Source organism: Micromesistius poutassou (assembly GCF_964030765.1).
Source record: "Micromesistius poutassou genome assembly, chromosome: 5".
Lineage (NCBI taxonomy): Eukaryota > Metazoa > Chordata > Actinopteri > Gadiformes > Gadidae > Micromesistius > Micromesistius poutassou.
This window is the reverse complement of record NC_140275.1, coordinates 17,783,806-17,805,045: the sequence shown is the minus strand read 5'-3', so window position 1 is coordinate 17,805,045 and position 21,240 is coordinate 17,783,806. Positions and strand designations below refer to the sequence as shown.

The window sequence follows — 21,240 nt, the reverse complement described above, 5'->3', positions numbered from 1 at the left end:
CAGTCGACATCAGGCGGACATTGGCACGAAAAATATCAACGAGGCGGGAAGTTCCTTCGTTTGCGAGGTCGGTTTTGGCGCGTTTCTGTATATACTTACTCCCTTCTGGCCACTTTCAACCAGTCTCTCTCTACCCATGGACTAGTCCCTCTCTGGCTCGACTAATCGGCAGCAGGGGACTGGGGATCATATTCTCTTACATTTCTATATGAAGGTAGCAGCCAAAGGTCGCCATCATGCCGATGCATCCAGTTACCTCCACTCTGATGTATCGGGGGAGCTGCACCATCCCGGACATCCTCTCCTACAGCGCTCCCGTCAACCTGCCTGAAGACGAGGTGGAAGGTGAGATGTGGCGCGCTAAATACTGCCGAAGTAGACTTATTGCTATATAAGCGTAGAAGATGGACGCCGCTTTCTTTCTTTCTTGTCTCGCTATGTTTTAAATTCTCGGGGAAGTTAAGTTGTGCAAACTGCAGTGCGCCTGGCGTACTTTTGGGTGTATTGTCGAAGTGGGAAAATGTGAAGAGGCGCGCGGTCAGAACCTTGGACAGCGCTGCTCTCGCGCCGACCGCATGGCACGTGAGGAGCGCTGCCGCTAGTGCACGAGGGGGTAGCTGTGTATTAATTAGGATGTTCTTCTTTGAGAGCGTTTAATAAGCATCGTACTAGTCATTTAATACGTGAATTGACACTGGAAGCGTAGAATAAGTCTTACGAATTCGATCTTTTTTTTTGTTAATAATTTAACGTATTGTTTTGCTATCCTAGTTCCTCTCATGATGGTTTGTGTATTTGATCCATATATTTCACCTTGGCATCTGCTTATGGTCCTTTAGTCCTATAGTTCCTTTTGAGTGGCAATATGCTGATTTATGTAAACCCTCCGTACAATGAAATGACTGAAACTGCTCTATTATAGCAGGGTAATGCAGATAATATTACTTACAAAATAAAAACACCACCGGAATTTATTGCATAACATACACCTGCTTACAGAGCATTTGTACAACACCCAAAACTGCCGACAAACACACGCAGGCGTCACACACCTGCGTCATCTGCACATCATCATGCCAGGGGCCCTAAACCACCCTGGTCCCTAAAGTTCTGGGCCCCAGCGTGAAGCAGCTCCAGTGCTTTGGTCCCAGCCGCTGCTACCTGTTGCAGCTCTCTCTGTGTAATGCCGCTGCAGCACGCAGGCCTCAGAGATATCTGAATGAAGCTGCCCCTTTTTCCAGATCTTTGATCCTCCTTTTTCAGAATTATTATTCTCAGATTGACCATTTTCAGAATGTCTTCTTTGTGGCCCTATGCTGTTTATAAATAGCGCCCTGAGTGGATTCTGGATCATTTAGTTTTTTGAGGTGCTTGTAGATTGGTCTGGATACTCACAATCTCGCAAGGTGGCCAAACAAGAGACACACACTAGTGTTTGTGTGCTGCAATACAAAATAATCACGACAAAACAAAGCGACACTATCATTCTTTTACCGTCACACAGACATAGTAAATGACGTATGTAAATGTAAACTGATGATGGAATGATGTAAATTATAATACATAGAGATTGTAAAGGTTTGGAGGTTGGAAATGGTTACGTGTGGACCTACCTGTTGCAGCTCTCTTCTGAATGACGCTGCAGCACACAGGCACACCCTGCACTGCGCTCCTTCAAGGTAAACCAAACTTTGAATGTAATAGGAGATGTGAGACGGTATAAGGTCGATGGGCTGTAAAGCCAACTAGAACCTTCTCTGGGTAATGATTCATCTTCGTCTGAATTGAGTTCGACGTTTCGAAGCTGCCTTAAAGAAAAACTCCAGTCATTCAGATAAGATAACCTTCACTACCGCCAAATACGGTTGGAAGTAAAACAAAAACAACCCTCCTCTGAGAAAAGCCACATTTCTGTTTATCTCTTCACATCGTGATCCAGTCTATTTCAGGTAAACGGCTTCGCTCACCGATCGAACTCTGCTTCTGTTTCTAGTGTCTGTTTGACTTTGGCTTTATCTTGTTCAGTGGTCTACAACACGCGAGACCAATGGGCCTATTTTTACTGTCTGATATCCAACACACCGATACACACATCAGCCGACTGAAAGGGTGTTCTACTGAGGTAGTCGAGGCGATGAAGCGAGTATGACAATATGAGTCATCCCAAGCAGCTCTGTCGTTATGGAGCCCATCCACCTGCGACTGTTTGTCTGTTGAGGAGACTCTGCAGCAGCAGAAAGGAACAGACATGGCAACTGATACTCCATTCCCACGCAATGTTACGTGTGACACACACACATACACAGACACACACACACACACAAACTTTTTGGGATTCTATTTTCTCACTTCCTCTTGCATCTAATTATCTTACATTCATTTCCGCATGTGTTTACAAAACGAACAAAAGATACACACACAGTAACACACATTCACAGACACACAGCCACACGCACGCACGCACACACACACGCACGCACACTTGTCATGAGGAAGGCTCACTGTGGTATTTATTACACAAGCTGGTGGGAAGGGCCAGAAGACTGATTTGTTTAAATTCGCAATAGATGTGGGAACGTGGCATTTATGGATACGATTTCTGATTACATTAAAACTGACTGGGCTGCCAGTTTTGTCCACTCTGACGTATGCTCTCTTACAGCAATTGTTTATACTTGGCAGGGACTGGGGTAGAGTCAAGCCTAGGTCTATATTAACCTGTCATTTGTGTTTGGTGTGTGCATCAATGCCTGTTCGTGGCGGTTGCCTCCGTCTCAAAACAACACCTGAGACAGAGGAGCTCCCTATGAGGCTAGGCACTGTGCAATTTCAATGGTCATCAAATTGCGTTTCCGACATCTGCACTTAAACGTGTTTTCCAGTGGAGAGGAAGTTTGCTATCAGATATACTTGTCCTCAGAGATATCTGTCTGGGATGAGCTGCCAGGCAGCCCAGCTCCTATCTTTCTCATTCTCCATCTTTCAGATTTTTGATGCTCCTTTTTTAGATTTATTATTATGCTCTTTTCCTTGCATTCTGTTTCATTTCTTTTTTTGAGCTGGTTGTACATTTGTACAACCAGGATAGGCAGCTTGGATAGGCAGCTCAATCTCGCAAGGTGAAAGGAAAAATCATGAAAAAACACTCAATTTAAATTTTACCGGTGCACAGACCGGTGCGATCTTACAAAAAAAGACATTTCAGTATGTTGCGATAAATGACTTGTACAATTACATATTGTAAAGGGTTTCGAGGTTGGATGTGGTTCCCTGTGGACTTATGAGACACCACTGGTCTCTGTGGCCTTCAGACTTCAACATGCCTGTCCATGGCGCAGTCTTGAGTGTGAGTGAGTGGTGGAGGTGGTGGGTGATGGGGGGCAGCAGAGCCCTGTCTTCATCACGTGTGATGGCTTGTGATCTACTGAGAGACCGTGGATGACAGGGATGATGTCACACACATCTGCCGGTCAACCAGCCAGCCAGCCTGTTGTCATACAGTATGTGGATGTGCTGCTGGGTCTGTGTTTGTGTGTGTGTGTGTGTGTGTGTGTGTGTGTGTGTGTGTGTGTGTGTGTGTGTGTGTGTGTGTATTTAATTATCTTGGTGTGTGTGTGTGTAAGTGTGTATGTTTGCGTGTGTATTTGCCTATTTTAGTGTGTGTGTGTGTGTGTGTGTATTTGATATCAAATCAAGTGGAAGACCTTAATGGTTCACTGAGACCAGGATGTGATGTTTAATTACCTTTGGGACACACCAGGCAACGGCCCTCAGCACCACGGTTAGACAATAGATAATTGGGAAAATATGCAATTATTCTAAAGCTTGATAACCGCAGTGTATCCATATGGGTCTTTTGTGTATTTTGTATGCAGGAGTGTATGCTTGTGTGTGTGTGTGTGTGTGTGTGTGTGTGTGTGTGTGTGTGTGTATCTTCATCTGTAGATGAAGAGCAGGGAGGGAGGGAAAAAGGGAGTTCATGTCCTTAATATTCTCTCCTAAATAGTAAACTTTATTAATTTCAGAGTGCTTCAATGTGTAAGCGCAAATGAACACACGTACATGCACACATGCATGCAAGCATGCACACACAAACACACACACGCACACACGCACGCATGCACACAGAGAAGCAATACGCAGTTGTTTGAGGTCCAAGGCCAGAGGTAACGGTAACAGAGACGATGGTTGTCTGATAAAAATCTCAAAATAGATGTGAAAAATATCTACAAAAGTGGAATGTTTGCCCACTGGCAGTTGACATTAAAGACCTGAATGTTTCCATCACAGGATGATGTGTATGTTACACCATCATGTGGTGCTGGAGTTATTGGTGATGGGGAGGGGGGGGGGGGGTTGCAAGCATGCAAGCATTTCTCTGCAGATACTAAGATGAATACAAATGAAGATATTTTGAGCTGCCAGCATCTGCTTGGTACAAAGGACATTATGCACCTAGCGTAGTGCTAGTGCAGGATTAGTGGGAGTTGTGGGGGTGTGTGCATGCAAGAGGTCAACTAATGCTGTTTTAAAAGCGTATGCTGCTAGGATGTGGACGTCCAAACACAACATGATGATAGCGGTAGCTAATGATAAGCTATGGTGGGAACCAGGGGCTCCTACTCAGAATAGCATGGGCAGAAGTGCGGCATTTGCTATGATTTGTTTATTTTATTTTTTGGTGAATGTAAAAATAACTGACCATTACGGAGCGATGCAATGAAACAGGGAGGTCTGTGGGCTTCCTGTCTGGATGGTTTCCCCTGAAGATGGTGTGAAGACAATACATTTCTTAACCGCGGTGACAGTTGAATTGTAATGTGAGTTTCAGCAGTGGTTTGAATGATAAAGCAAAAGCGACACAGCACAATGCATCTATGGTATATTTTACTTCATTGGAAACAAAATAATAAAAATTCCTAAAAAGGGTGGAGAGTTTTGAACCTTTAGAACCTTTAGGATTAGTATGGTTTTGTTTACCTTTGCATGTAGAAACTGTTCTCCCATTGTTCCGGTTCACAGACTTCTCCGTTGGCTGCGGAGAAGGATTTAGATTCTCATCCTTAAACCCAGAACTGGATGGAAGAAAACACTGGTTGATAGAGGTTACTTCAGCGAAAGAATTTGCCTTGTGGTTTTATTATAATAATGCCATTACGTTTCCACTCAACACCAGAGCCCCACTACACCTCCCCTCCATCACTAACACCACCACCATCCTCCAAAACCAGCTTCACTACACCCACCACTACCACCGTGACGAGCATCACTTCCATCCTGGGAGGCTTAGTAGTGTGATATCCCTGTAATTGGCACACACTCTGGTGCCCCTTTTTGAAAAGGGACACCACCTCCCCGGTTTGCCACTCATTTGGCACTGTCCCAGACTCCCACGCAATGTTGAAAAGGCGTGTCAACCAAGACAGCCTCTTCACACCCAGAGCTTTCAGCATTTCTGGCCGGATCTTATCAAATCATAAATAGCACTGCTAGTGCCATATCATATATTTTTATTTTTAACATGTATTCAACATCAACATATTTTTCAACATGTAGAGCTCATTTCCTCTACAGCTCTAACAACAACTGTAACTTTCCATTAATCAAAGGGAAATCATTGTCGCTGTGGTAGGCGATCAAATTCAGTGGCAGCAGTGACTTGACGACTTGACTTTCGCGGGTGCGGTAAACGTTTCCATGGTAACAGCAAGCTCCGGGGTTGTGTTAGACTTTAGGATTGTGGGTAGTGTAGTGCTTGTAAATTATGTTGCGAATAAAACATGATTTCTTAAAACTTTTTAACTTGTGGCTTCTATAGGAGCATATACCATCGCTTCACAATATGCAGAATATGAATGGGATTTTCACTTCCAGAACCACACTGCTGCACTCTATTGCGAGCTGATAAGCGTTTGTGACATTGACGGCATACTTTGACATCGCTGTTTTCCTGTTCTGCTTGTGAAAAATAAGGCTGGATCCCCAGAGTCAGAATCAGTGGCATGATGCTAGAAATAAATTCTTTCTTTATAGAGAAAGAGTGATGAAACTAGTGTTCATTAGTAATTTTTAACTAAGCAATTTCTCCTTTTCCTTCTCCTATTTTCTTAAGTATATTTGCAGTTCTCATGTTCTTCATTAATGTAAACATTAGCACGTGTATGGATTTCAAATTACAATAAAAGGGTTTCAGAGTCATTGCACAGCACATTATATATCTCTCTCTCAATCTCACTCCCTCCCGTTCTTTATCTCTCTCTCTCTCTCTCGCTGGCTAACTCTCAGTCTCTCGCTGGCTCTTGATCTCTCTCTCTCTCTCTCTCTCTCTCTCTCTCTCTCTCTCTCTCTCTCTCTCTCCCAAAGTGTAGCGGGTGTCTCTCTTCCAACTTGCCAATTTCAGCATGGCCACCTCAGCTCTGTGTTGATGGTGCTTGACATATGATGTGGTAATAAGAACAGTAATTAGATCTGTGATTGCAGAGGAGAGAGATGGAGGATGTTCCATCGACATAGGGGGAGGTGGGGCTTGTTGAAGTTGGACACCAAAACCAGAGAAAATGTGCTCTGAAATGTGTTTCTGCCTGGGAAAGACATGACTTCATGGCCTTTTTGATGGGTGTTATGTGGTGTCACACAAGATGATGTCACAATTCAAATTGAATAATTTTAGTGAGCTAAAAGGAGATGTTATACAGTTCAGATTGTTGATTTTCATGATTTGAACATTTTCTATATCAGGAGTATGCATTGATGAATTCACAGTCTGGGAAAATAACAAGCTATGCTTTTTCGTGAGCACTACTTCTTTAGTGGGTTTGTTCCCAGGGTGTTGAAACATCTAGACACATAAGCAAGGTCAGATGAATAGTCTAGTCACGATGTAGCCTGGGCTTCAGCAGTCTCAAGGATAACCAGGTTTCACTCTCCAGCTCTTAGTAGTACCAATAAGATGTAGAGTCTGCAACACAACCCAACAAACAACAACACATTCCCTCAGAGATGATGATTTGAGAATATGGTACCATTTGGCCTTTCAGACCTTTTGAGATTTTTTTATCAAAATTCAAACACCAATCTACTATAACTAGAAAATAATTGCAACGTGTGTTCCTAAAGTTTCCAATGTACCTACACTTAAATTAGACTAATATTGTGATAGCTTCTACGGTCACATCATTCTCACCTCATTACTTAGAAGTTTAAACAATGCTTTGTTTAGAATTCTAGTCCACACTTACCAGCAATAGTCAATAGTCCTGCGGGGAGACATGAGATCAATCACTGAGTGTATTGATCCAAGTCATGATCATTGATCAAGCGGAACGTGGCCTTGGTTGATTTAATGGGAAAAGTAATTTTCTTAAGTTAAGTTAGTTTAGCTTAGGTTAGCTTAAGTTAGTTTAGCTTAAGTTAGTTGTTTTTTTTAACAGTACATAAGATATATGCAATACTGGTATTTGGTGTGTGTGTGTGTGTGTGTGTGTGTGTGTGTTTATTTGTGTGTGTGCATGTGCGTATGTGCGTGTGCATGCACACGTGTGTGTATGTGTGTGTGCGTTATTAATCTGGTCCCTCTGCGTCAACACAGTAATCAGACACTCTACATGCACACTGTCGAACTGCCAGTAGCATCATCACACCGGCCATGTCCCTGTGGTGACACGTCCACGTCCCCAGATAACATTGTCTCGAGAAGTGCGCTTGTGTAAGCCGACCAGGTTCTTCACCCCCTTGAATTGGCATTTGATTGAGAACCAAGCTCTGTATTCCACAACCGCCTGGGAGCACGGCCGTCAGCGGGGGGGGGGGGCGGGGGGTGGATGGGGCGCGGCAGTGAAGACATGTATTTACATTTACATTTTGAAATGAGGTGCGATGCGTTTTGTGCGACGACAGTCTTTTCAATTCTAAACACTAAGGTGTCTTAAATTGTCCTCTAATCCAAACCAAATAAATAACCCGCTAAGAAGAATATTGAATTGCAGAATATGAACTGTGTCCAGCACACTGAGGCAGAGAAGCGGAGCAGGGATTGGTCGGCTGCTTGTAATGCAATGCGGAGGCTTCTGATGTTTTTTTTCTCCACATCTGACCTCCATTTGGGTTTTCTGCTGCGAGAACATCGGCTCGGCTCTTAATGTAGGCGAAGGAAGCGAGACAGAAACTGCAGCCCTGGATCGATGTTTCTGTATTGTACTGAAGCAGAGAAGAAGAACAAGAAAATGGACATAAGCATCATCTCACTGCAATGTTAATCTTCAAGGTTCATCTCAGGTATAAGAGCTATCGCAGTGTCACACTGTAACTTTAATCTTCCAGGACTCATCTCAGGTAGCGACCGCAGTGTCTCACTTTAACGTTAATCTTCCGGGGTCATCTCAGGTGTAGAAGCGACAGCAGCCATCCCTCCTCTCTGCATCTTAACCTTTCACACACCGTTGTTTTTGTGTTTCATTTTTCTCCAGTGATCTTGTGACAGCGTTAGTGACTTGGATTGACGGGGAGTATTGTTCATCCAAACCTGAGAAGAAAAAAACTGAACTGACAAGAAAATCTTTCATTTTCTCCCTGCTGCCATTAGCGCCTCAACCCTGTCAGTTACAACCTGCCGCAAATGCTTTAACTCTTAATAAATCATTAATTATTAATATATTATTATTGGTGGTGCAACTTATTTTTTTCCAAAGGGGTTACTGATCCTCTGTTGTAGTTTTTATTACATCTTTTTCCTTTGAGGCCCAAGGTACTGTGTGGAAAATGAGTATCTACCAAGCGATCCAAGAAAGGTTTCCTTGGTATAAAGAACTTCCTGGCCCCTCAATACCCTTCTGTCTCAAAACACTCCAGAGTCTCGTTAGAACTCAGTAATGATCTTATTGAAATGGGCAGGTTCCTATGTAGGCCCTTTACAGCTAGAGATGGATTAATGCTTAGAGGTAGTTCAACAAGGTCGAGTGCACGCACACACAACCATACACACACAGACACACACACAAAGACACACACAGACGCACACAAAAACTCACACACAAACACAAACATATACACATGCACACACACACATGCACACACATATACACACACACATAACACCAGTAAGAGGGATTGAATGTGCTGAGTGGATCTTCATTAAGCTCTTACCTAACGAGTGAGTGAGGAGTGTGTAATCACACTATGGCGAGTCCAGACATAAAGTTTTTTACCAACATGTGCATTTAGCTTTCAAACATTGTTTTTCTCAGCGACGGAGCACAAGCCACTGCACAAATAGACAAACAAGTCTTCCCAAGAGACACTTAGAGACTAAGGAAGACGTGGACTCAACACTGGGGAGCCATGGGCTCCCTCAAAGGGGCATTTACCAGAGATGAGGATCTCAATGGCTCAGTTGAAGTCCCACTGTCGTTTCACTGGGATGGAGCACTGCAGCGCACTTCATGCAGCTTGTATTGTATTATATATATATATATGTTTGTATGTCATCAGATGGTGGCTGTTCTTAATGTTCATAGGTAGGGCCAAAAGCACATTTCCAACCCTAGGCAGAGAAAGTATATGTCCATTCAGTTCTCTTCGATTCTATCCTATCCTATCCAACTCATGCATTTTCAAATTTTCAAAATTAGTTTCCGTCTGTCCGTGAGTTTGCCTCTCTCCTTTTCTCTGTTTCTCTGTGTCCTTGTCTCTCTGTCTCTCACCCTCTCTTTGTCTCTCTTTCTGTATGTGTGTGTGCGTGCGTGTGTGCGTGCGTGTGTGTGTGTGACTCTTGATCTCTCTCCCTCTCTCCCTCTCTGCCCTTCTTTTTCTCTCTTTTTTTGGCTTTAGAAATCTGTCAGATCGCATCCCATGAGTCCTGTGGGCCTTCTTTGAAGCCCATTCAGGACGTTTAGAACATCAAACAAATCACGGGCAGGGTTCAGACAAGAGAGAGAGAGACAGAGATTGAGAGAGAAAGATAGGGAGAGAGAGAGAGAGAGAGACCGAGATAAGGAGAGAGATTTGTAGAGAGAGAGAGGGAGAGAGTGATAAAGAGAGAGAGAAAGATGGAGAGAGAGAGAGGGAGAGTTGGAGAGAGATGGAGGGAGAAAGAGGCAGATACAGAAAAAGGGAAGAGTGAGGGAGAAAATGAACATACAGAGGAACTGCAGTGCATCTACATGGGGTCCAAATTGTTGAATTAAACAATCAACATCACATGTGTTGTGTTCAGTCACCCATGCAAGGATGATGTCAGAATCATCCATGCAGCAAAGACTTTTAATTGAAAGTGATTGCTTTGCTGCATTTGTCATGGCTGTCCATGTCCGATTCTGCAGTCTGCTGGTGTAATCGGCAGAATGGTGTTCATGCAACATGTAAATAAAACAGTTTGCTGTTAACATTCTAGGGTGTATCTGTGTTTCGTGACCCTCCACAACGCAGTCTGAGGTCTGATGTCGGACGCAGTGGACCCTCTGCGTTGGCAGTGACCTTTGCCTTTCGTCAGTAAATCAAACTTCAGAGAGGGCAGCGCTATCTATTCCTATTCCACGGTGGGCTCTTGGCCGTGCTGCTCCGGATGTGCCACAGGTGTTCTTTTAATCACTGAGCCAGGGAGCCCAGGTCTGAGAGCAGCCAGGCTCAGGTGGACAGCGGCGGATTGCACTCTCCAAGCGCCAGGCTCAGCCAAACAACCAGAAAAACACCCCGAAAACATATACACACCCGGGCTTCTATATATATTTCTTCATTATTTACACCTGGGGGCTTTGGTGTTATCAGCCAGGTCCAAGGACCTTTGTGTAATAGTGTTGATGGGAGAAATGGCTTCATGGAATTCCCTGGTTGGTGTATTATTATCACTTTGTAATAAATTGGACGGTGTGTGGTAATCCATTGTGTTGAATGATTGTCAGGTATAACCCATCGCTGTGGATTACTTTGTGATGAGGTGGCTTGGGTTCAACAACACTAGTATGTCCTCCGCGCCTGGAAACCCATTTTATACACAAGGACCAAAACACATTGAATACCATCATTCATATGCTGCTGTGTTTTGTCTGTCGGTCTGTAGATTCAGGCTCAGGGCTACGTCTAATGTTGACACTGTAATATATCACAAACCAGATTCATTCTTTCAGTCCTTTGTAGTGAAAGCTGAAGGAACACATTACCGTTCAGCCTCCCTCTTGTCTGATGAATGATTTATTGGTGTACCTATGGCATAGGTAAACATTGATGTGTATATGTTATGTTAACGCTTATGTTTTCATATAAAAAGCGGTGTGTTTTTTTTCCCTGCGCTAAGGGGCTAATGTGAAAACACTCCCCTAATAGTATTTTCACTATCTGTTTCCAGCTCAACACAAGATTCAACAATGTGACTTTCTGGAGACGGTTTGTGCTTACATAGACACATAGAAATGGTTAAGTCTCGTCAGGTTTGGACTTTGTATGCTAATTGCGTAATGTCACATTAGTATGTGGCTCAATGCAGGAACTTAAACAGGAGAAAGAGTGCATATAAATGAAGGGATTTGTGAGTGGTTTCGTGGTGGCAAGCAGGGTATATGCTTGGGCAGTTAGCACAGAAGGAATTCTAAGAGGAAGACCATAATAGTAGTGTAATATCAGCACCAGAGGGAAAGAGACCAGACATATTCTGGTGTTCAAGATCCCTTTGTCTCCTGAAATTATTTTGGAAGTCATGGGGTTTATGGGGTCTTCCGGCGATCGCTGTCTTGTATAACTTAGCAGTAAGGGCAATGGATAATGTTACATTTATTTTTTATATATGACTATATTTGTAACTGGCAAGGTGTGCTGTTAACATGATCGTAGATATTGACAATAGAACAATAGACAATAGAATTGGTTTATAAATTAATTCAGTTGGATTAATGTTTGAAGACTAATGTTTGAATGTTCAGCTAGAGTGATTTTCGAATACATAAATATAGTAATGCTTGAATGTCAGTTACAGTGATGTCTGCATGTTGCAAGTAGAGTCATGGTTGGAAGTGGAAACCTACCCAGCTGTCGCTCCGGTAGCCTCGTAGACTACCCATAGACACACAACACATGGAAACACACACTGCAGAACCCACCAGCGTGAGGTTCTGGTCTCTCTGGTCTCTGCCGTGATTTGCTGTCATTCCACGTGCATGTTTGTCACGTGTTTCACGCAAAACGTGTTTCGGGGAGTGCGTTACACCGACCGCATCCCTCCGCCACAGCCGCCGTGGTGGAGGGAGCGCTGTGGTCCTGCACCAGCAGCCCCCGTACCGCGATGACTCAGCCATTGATGCGGCAAAACAAGAGTCTCTGTGGAGCGCCGAGCGGCTCCCTCTTCACATGCCCTCCTCCTCACATGCCCTCCTCGCTGTGTGCGTGCGTGCGTGCGTGTGTGTGTGTGTGTGTGTGTGTGTGAGTGTGTGTGTGTGTGTGTGTGTGTATTTGTGTGTGTATGTGTGAGTGTGTGAGTGAGGTTGTGTGTGTGTGTGTTCCGTGAATAAAATTAGATGTGTTCTTCATTTGTACATTTATGTGTGTGTGTGTGTTGTGTTCTTCTGTTGTGCATTTGTGTGTATGTGTGTGTGTTGTGTTCTTCTTTTGTGCATTTGTGTGTATGTGTGTGTGTGTGTGTGTTGAGTGTGTGAGAGTGAGGTTGTGTGTGTGTGTGTGTGTGTGTGTGTGTGTGTGTGTGTGTGTGTGTTTCTTCCGTGAATAAAATTAGATGTGTTCTTCATTTGTACATTTATGTGTGTGTGTGTGTGTGTGTGTGTTCTTCTGTTGTGCATTTGTGTGTATGTGTGTGTGTCTGTGAGAGTAAGGTTCTGTTTTTACGACCGCATGTTTCTGTTTTTTTTACGTACGTGTGTGTCAATCTGTGTGTCAATCAGCAGATATTTTCCTACTAAATGACGTACGTGCGTATAACATGTGTTCATATATGAATAACCTGTGTCTGTGTGTGTGTGTGTGTGTGTGTGTGTGTGCATGCATGCCTGTGTGTGTGTGTGTGTGTGTGTGTGTGTGTGCATGCCTGTGTGTGTGTGTGTGTGTGTGTGTGTGTGTGTGCAGAGATTCGCGAAGCCTTCAAGGTGTTCGACCGGGATGGGAACGGCTTTATCTCCAAGCAGGAGCTGGGCATGGCCATGCGCTCGCTGGGCTACATGCCCAACGAGGTGGAGCTGGAGGTCATCATCCAGAGGCTGGACATGGACGGTGAGTGCACGCCTTACACTGCAACACACGTCTGACACTGTGACACACACCTTACACTGCAACACACAGACACATGCCGTACCTTACACACACACATACACACAGACATAAGCAAACACACACACACACACACACACACACACACACATGCACATACATTTTACACTGCAACACACACGCTCACACATACACACTTTACACTGCAACACACACACACACACACACACACTGCAACACATACCTGACACTGCAACACACACGCACACCCCTTACACTGCAACACACACACACACACACACATACCTGACACTGCAACACACGCACACACCTAACACTGCAACACACAACGACTACATGCACACACACACACACAGGTGCAAACACACACAAGCATAATAATAATAATAATATAATAATAAACTTTATTTGTATAGCGCTTTTTAAGAACATAGTCACGTGTGCTTAACAGAAGAATCAATAAAAAAATCGAAAATACAAAGGAAACAACAACACATCACATAATTTCACATCAAAGAAATAAAATAGACAAAATACAGCAAGCATGAATTAAAATCAAGAGTGCCAGGGGTTAAAAGCGGCTCTATAGAGGCGGGTTTTTAAAAGGGATTTAAAACGGGGCATGCAAGTACACTACCACACACACACACACAGTTACGTGTCTCGAAGACCCAGAGGTATTCTGTGTTTCATTGTCTTTCATTATCTTAGACTCACCCATGCACGCACACACACACACACACACACACACACACACACACACACACACACACACACACACACACACCACACGCTCAATATAAACAAAATAAAATCTACAGACTGGCACAGTACTGGTCTTGACTAGTAGATCAAATTAATTACTACCTCAGGAAATACAGCAGCTCCATCACTTTTTACTCTTAACTCCTTTTCTCCAGTTTCACATTCATTTCCTCTAAATTGCATTTAGAGCAGTGTGGGAAAATCAATACTTTATTTAAACATATACACACAAACACATTGTGCAAGTTTAGGATTCTCTTGAGGAGAAAAGTGCATTTAACATAGCAATGTACATTATTGTAAGTTCTCCTATTTAACAACAAGCCGATTTTCCTTGAACCATCGGGTACATATTGTATAAACACGACCGATTAAACAAAACACAACTTGTGCTGGTCATCCACAACCACCGATAATTCACAGCAGCTCTCCTGGTCCCTCACAGGCGATGGACAAGTTGACTTTGAAGAGTTCGTGACCCTCCTGGGACCCAAGCTGACAGCGGGAGGGCTGCCAGATAAGTTCAACGGCACCGACTTTGACTCGGTCTTCTGGAAGGTAATCACCAGACACTAATAGCTGTGCACTAATAGCCAATGAAAGGGCAGTAAGAGCAGAAGTCTCTATGAGTCTAACGAGATGAAACGGCATAATGGCATAATGGCATAATGATAAAAGCAATGTGTGGGAAAATTTCAATCCTCAATGACGACTCATGAGGACGACATCATTATGTGAACATTGATTGTTGTAAATGTACAAAGAAACATGCCGTGAAGCGCAGGGGGGAGGGCATGTGTCAGGGGAGGGGACGTTGCTGAGATTGAATCCATGGAGCCTTTTCACAGATGGTTTTCCAACAGTTCTTCTTTAAAGAAACAGAAGGTTTTTTCCTCTTCGAGATGATTTCAGAATAGCTATCATGGGGGAGCGCCCTTTGTTATCATTTGTGCATTAACCTAGATGAGCATGTAAACAGATAGGATCTTGTTTGGTGACAGTTTGCTGAGATAATTACCTGCTCGTCTTGACAACCCTAATGGAAAATGTTACAGATTGAAGCCTCTTTTTTGGCAGTGCGAGATCTGTCAGCCCACTGCTGTGAAAAGGCGATAACGACCCGGGCGATAACGACGAGCGCACTGCAGACGTTAAGACACAGCGCAAAACACAAAAGGAAAATAAGTCGAAGACTGTCGAAAATAAATGATGTCGTAATTGCAAAAGAAAAAGGAAAAGCGCTTATGGTTATACTGGTGATTGTGGGGTTAGGGGGTCAATAAACCCCGGGAACTTTGTTTGTTGTAAAAAAAATTACAAAACATGTGGTAATGGTGATGGATTTATTCAAATGTGTTTCCGTCCTTAAATTGTGAAAGAAGACATCAATACATTGCTGGTTTCAGAAAAGATATTAATAACTGGGGCCCTCGGGATGAACTTGAATACTATTTGTATCCTGCATTATTCATTCAACCACAGAACCATTATTCACTTCAGTGGTGTGTGTGTGTGTGTGTCAGTGGCGGCTGGTGGTTTTTAAAGTGAGGGAGGAAGGACTGCGCACTTGGTTGCCATTGGCCTGCTTGCACTGTTAGTGGCGTAAGGTGGCATAAGTATGTGAGAATCAAGTTGTTTCAGGGTGTTTTGGTGAACTACAAAATAGAAGGGAGGGATAATTATGTGAATAAAATTGATACAAATCCACCAGTGGCAGCATTGTACTTTGAAAGGAGGTGGGCAGCATGTCTTGGACTACAGGGGCAGAAGGAAGGGATGCAAAGCCAATTAGTCAAATCCGGCCTACTCTTGAATTGTAAAACTCAATAAAAAAATCATTGGGCCTATTTTTGCCCTCAATGACTGAAGCTATTGGTTGTAATTTGGCTATGTTTATTTTCAGCTACAATTGTTTTAAGAAAAATGAAGACACAAGACCAAAAGTGATTCCATTTAAAATGCATCATGCTCTGAATCATTCACTAACATCCTTTACACAATATTAAACATGTCAGAGTGTTTAATTAACAAATAACAAACAATTAAAAGAAGAACAAGAACATAACTATTTCACAACTATTGACATGGGCTGTAAGCCTAACATTGTTTGAGGCAAATGTGGATGTTAATGGATGTTTCAGAATGTTGGTCATGGTGTTAAGCCAAATAAGATTGAGGGACTTCATTTATAGATCAAGTCAATCCTCCTCACTGTTTGTGTTGCAAAGATATCAGTGACCTGGTCATACCAAACGGGATATTTTTTAAGTGATTTCAGAATAACGGCGAGTGTAACTCCACGTTTCTGCGGTGGAAACGGCAATGTAAGCGAACCGAACCGCACCGCTCGGTGGAAACGCCAATATAAGCGAACAGAGCCGCACTGTACCGCAACAAACAGTAGCGCACCGCTCGGTGGAAACGAGGCATACGAGCGGGTTTGTTGGTCTCGTAGCCTATAGAGACTTGAGGGGATAAACCCTCCCTCCGGGCTGCTCCACAGCCAGGACTCCTGCTTATTGGTTCATAGCGCATAGCGCACTCAGAGGAGGACTTTCCTCCTCTCTCCCATTGACCCCCATGTTATCCACCGGCCGCCAGTAGTTCCCGAGAAATGAATGGGAGTCAATGGAGGCTGAGGGAGGAACGTCCTCCCCGAAGTAATATTCAATAGGCTGCTAATATCCCTTCACCCAGGGAAACGAACATTACATATACAAAGGCATTAAAGTAGTCATATTTAAGGGCATTAATTCATTACAGTAGTCTGGGCAATCTACACTTTTTATTCTCAACAATGTTAAGGAGGATCTTCCTCCCTCTTGTGTGTGCGTGTGTGTGTGTGTGTTTGTGGGTGTGCATGTGCGACCGTGAGTTCCCCCAGTGTGACATGCAGAAGTTGACCGTGGAGGAGCTGAAGAGACTGCTGTATGACTCGTTCTGCGACCACCTGACCATGAAGGACATCGAGAACATCATCATGACGGAGGAGAACCACATTCAGAACCCAGAGGACTGCCAGGTGGATATCGACAGTAAGACACAACCTCTGGTCCGCCTCTGCAGCACACACAGAAAACACAGAGCACGTAGAACAGACAAAACATGCAGAACATTCTGTTGTTTCCTAATGTTATGCTTCACATTCACTCCGCTTTAATATTTGATTATATTGTTCTATGACTACGTCGTTTTTTGCTGCCATGTCCTAAGAGCTGTATTGTTCTGAATGATCCTGTGCTATGCTGGGCATTGGATAAATAAAACACGTTGACCTTATTATCATTGCTGGTCCAAGGGCCAGTTTGTGGACTGTATCTTTTTTTTTTTTCTCCACTTAAATTTTTATTGCAAAATTCACATAGACAGTCCACTGTCAAAATAATACAGTAAACAAAAAACAAAACAGAAACCAAACATTGGTTTTGGAGTTACATTTCTAGCAGTTCCTCTTTTCTCTTCGTGTCTTCATCTAAGTCTTCTGTTACTGTCCATATTCCTCGTCGCCCGTTTTGGTTCTGAATATTGTCCATTTCTCCCACTTTTCTTCAAGCTGTGCTTGTTGCAGTCTTAGGCGGTGTGTCAGTTTCTCCATAGCATCGATTTCTTCCACTATACCTATCCATTCTTCCTTCCTTCCTTTCCTTACCCCATTTCCTTGTTATAGCTTTCTTACTAGCTATCAGTAGTATTTTAACTAAATATTTATATCTCATTCTTATACTCTCTTCGGTAAAATTAAAATTACAAAGGTATAGTACCATGTAGCTCATAGGAATATCGTAACCTAGCATATTTTGTACAGTTTCATGTACAATTCCCCAAAACTGAAATACTTAAATCCAAAATATGTGTGAGTGGTCTGCATCCTTTACTCCACACTCTCTCCAACATGTTAAATTTGTGTTATTATACTTGCTCTTGACCTTGGGCGTGATAAAAAAGCGGACCAGATTTTTCCAAAAGAACTTCCTCCATATCCGCGAATTGGTGGTTGTCTGTTGTGTTTTCCACATGTCTTGCCAATCATCATCCGAAATTTTCGTGTTAAACTCAGATTCCCATTTTTCCTTTATGTATTTAGTTGAATGTTTAGTTGTCGTCAATGTTTGATATAAAGCAGATATGATTCTTATCTTCTTTCCTTTGTATATATTAATTATAATTTGGATCACACCATTCACTTCCGTGGAGGGGTCTATCTCGATTTTGTGGACTGTATCTTAATGACTTTAAAAGGAGAATAAACCTTAAAAAAATCTGTGCAAAGAAAAGTTCTTCTTAAAAGGATTCCAAAGATAACCTGTGGAGCAGAGACCTGGGGGGCTGGGGGGGGTGGGGGGGAATTCATCTTGACTCAATTTACCCCAACTCAATTACCAGGCCGCTTCCAGAACTTAATAAAGCCTCGGTTATAAACATACTTATGCGTTCCAAAGAGCTTACTCTGCCACCTTCGAGAAAATAAAATAACACTCGTCTGTAGTCTGTTCCGCTCCTTTCCCTGGGGAACCTCATGGCAGAGGCTGCGGCGCGCTGATCGGGCCACGGTCCATTCCTTTATCAAACTCCAATCACCATATTAATCTTAACGCAATTTTTTGCGTACCTAAACAGTGAAAACAATCATTCCTGGCAGTTCTCATCCGTTAAAAGCATGTCCGTGAACATCCTCATTTTGGGATGTTTTGTCTCTCATTTAGAAATAACCATCTCGACCAGACTCTTACCCAGTCAGCCGTGAAGTAAGATTTGATTCAATTGGACCTGCGAAAATGTCTGATTATGTCAATGCATCCCCTCCTCCTCATCTCACCTCGGCTCTCCTCTCTTCCCGCTAGGCTCCGTCCCGACGCAGCAGCCCTATGATTATGTTTCTCCCTCACCTCGGTTTCCTCTCTGCCCGCCAGGCTCCAGCCCGACGGTGAAGCAGACCTGCGTCCGGAAGAGTCTGATCTGCGCCTTCGCGATCGCCTTCATCATCAGCGTCATGCTGATCGCGGCCAATCAGGTGCTCCGGAGCGGCATGAAGTAGGAGCCGAGAGCTGAGGATTATTCTGAACTCGCTACTAGAAAACGACAACACATTGTGGTGAACAAAAACACACAGAACAAAAACCGACACGAGACTGTAGTGGTGATAGACGCCCCTCAAGGTCTTCAGGATTCTGGAGATATCGCTGAAGCGACTCGCTGACAACTTACAGAGCCCCTCAGAATATACTATATTATCATCATCCTGTGATATGTCCTCCATGGGCTACCCGTTGTGGTGTGTGCGTGTGCGCGTGTGACAAAATGTGAGTGTGTGGGTGGGGGTGTGTATGTTTGTGTGTGCATGTGTGCGCATGTGTGCGTGTGTGTGTGTGTGTGTGTGTGTGTATGTACGTGCATGCGCGTATGTATGTGGGTGTGTGCACTTATTTGTGTGAGAATATTAGTGTGTGTGTGTGTGTGTGTGTGTGTGTGTGTGTGTGTGTGGCCACCCCAGTACCGTGTAAAGTAAAGTCCGGTTGTCAACTGTGGAACGCGATGTGCCAAGTCTCCAGCTGTGCATGTGTCGTCCCCCCCCCCCCCCCCCCTGCACCGTGGGCGGGGGGGGTCCTGTCTCTGTAGAGTAAAGTGTGTGCAATGTATAACTAAACTAGATCCGGATGACGTCATTGGGGAGGGGCCGGGGGGGGGGCATGCGTTCTCGCATGTCTTGGGTGCGCTCCTCTTCTCCGAGCGAGGGGTGTCAATGTCTCTGGCGTCCAGTGCTCCTCTAATAAGTTGTCAGCCCCCCAGACGTGGTCTCTGTGGACCGTCATCTATGCATGAAATGCATGGATGTGAACAGTGGTCTGAACACACATTTGTAGAAGTTTTATCAATGTTTATTATTCATGAATAATACTGTGTTAAGCAGAGCTGTTTCCAGAACCACTTAATAATGACAAACTGTGACCGGTGACATGTGACACAATAAGGGCGTGGGGTGGGGGGGGGGGGGTTTGATCGATCATGAGTTCCGGTTAAAGTGTATCACGGGAAGGTGTCGGGTGTGGGGCTGTGAAAGTGCTCAGTGATTATCGGGGGGTACAACAGCACAGCCAGGGTTTTCGCTTCACTGTGCGTCTAGTGACTTCTCTCTCTGCCCACAGGATGCGACAACATCATCTCGTGATTCACGGTTATTTCTAGAATATGCATTCGCTTCAATCTTTTCAGATAGTCAGGATGCATATTTTGTTGGGGTGTATTTGTAATTTTCAGTCTATACTTTTTTTTTATTCATTGCTAACAAGCAATAAATGTTTGTGAAATAGACTTTACGGAAAGCTCTGAAAGAAAAAAAAAAAGATGTGTAGCCTAGAAAATAGTAAAAGTAAAAGAAAAAGCTACATCTTTTTGTTTGATTACTCCAATATTCTGGCCTGGCTGTGAAATACCACGGTACTTTAGCTTCGTTGGTTTACATCTAACAAAAAAGAATTTACCGGGAAAGAAGTAACGGGAAGGTAGGCCTGTTATGCAGAAACGTTTTAAAAAATAATACAATAAAGTAATAACCGGAAGGACAACTCGACAGCTCACGCCACCCTGAATGTGCCCATGAATCTCTGTCTCTACACCGCTGGGGAAGGGAAAGGGTTGCCAAACAGTGTGAATATTCTTTGCAATAACGCATTCATCTTTTGTGGCCCGTCTTCTGGATGTACTAAGTGGGTTTACTTTTAGAGTGCATGCGTGTGAGGTGCCACCCACTGTGGAGCCCTTAGATTGTACATGTCTCAATCACTTCAACCAAAGCTTTGAGAGAGAAAATATGTAGGGTGAAATGAAAAGAAAGCTGCGTCCTCCAAAAGGAAAAAAAGATAAATGAACGACTGAAAGTTGGAGGGGAATCTAAATAATTAATACGTTATGAATATCTCTTTTAGAGCATCGTACTGGCAGCGATCCAGAATGCAGAGCTACAGTCTGCCAGGGCCTGTAGGAGGTTCCGTCGTAGGCCTGTCTCTCCACTCGTTTCCAGGATAACTGTTGGCGCGCCCTGCGAGCCATTTGTCCAAAACATCTCTGCTGTCCGGGAGGGGAAAATACAACACTAGACCTGCTCTCTGTAAAACACAACCCTGTTTTCGTCTTGCACTTTAGACCATGCCAGAGCACGCCAACACTGATTGTTTATCCACTGCGACGGTGCGTTCCCAACAGCACTTCCCTCCCCATAGAGCTCTCTATTTATTTTTTGGACAAGAATGTGAC

At 43.7% G+C, this 21,240-nt stretch overlaps 1 protein-coding gene across 1 annotated transcript; it reads left to right on the top strand.

The window, feature by feature from the left end:
* Positions 1-236: 236 nt before the first annotated feature.
* cabp7a (calcium binding protein 7a) lies at positions 237-19,024 on the top strand (the record flags this gene model as incomplete). Its single annotated transcript, XM_084468283.1, has 5 exons — positions 237-345; positions 13,063-13,206; positions 14,435-14,547; positions 16,874-17,024; positions 18,900-19,024. The coding sequence occupies 5 exons, from the start codon at positions 237-239 to the stop codon at positions 19,022-19,024; spliced, it is 642 nt and encodes a 213-aa protein (XP_084324409.1).
* Between the last annotated feature and the right edge of the window lie 2,216 nt (positions 19,025-21,240).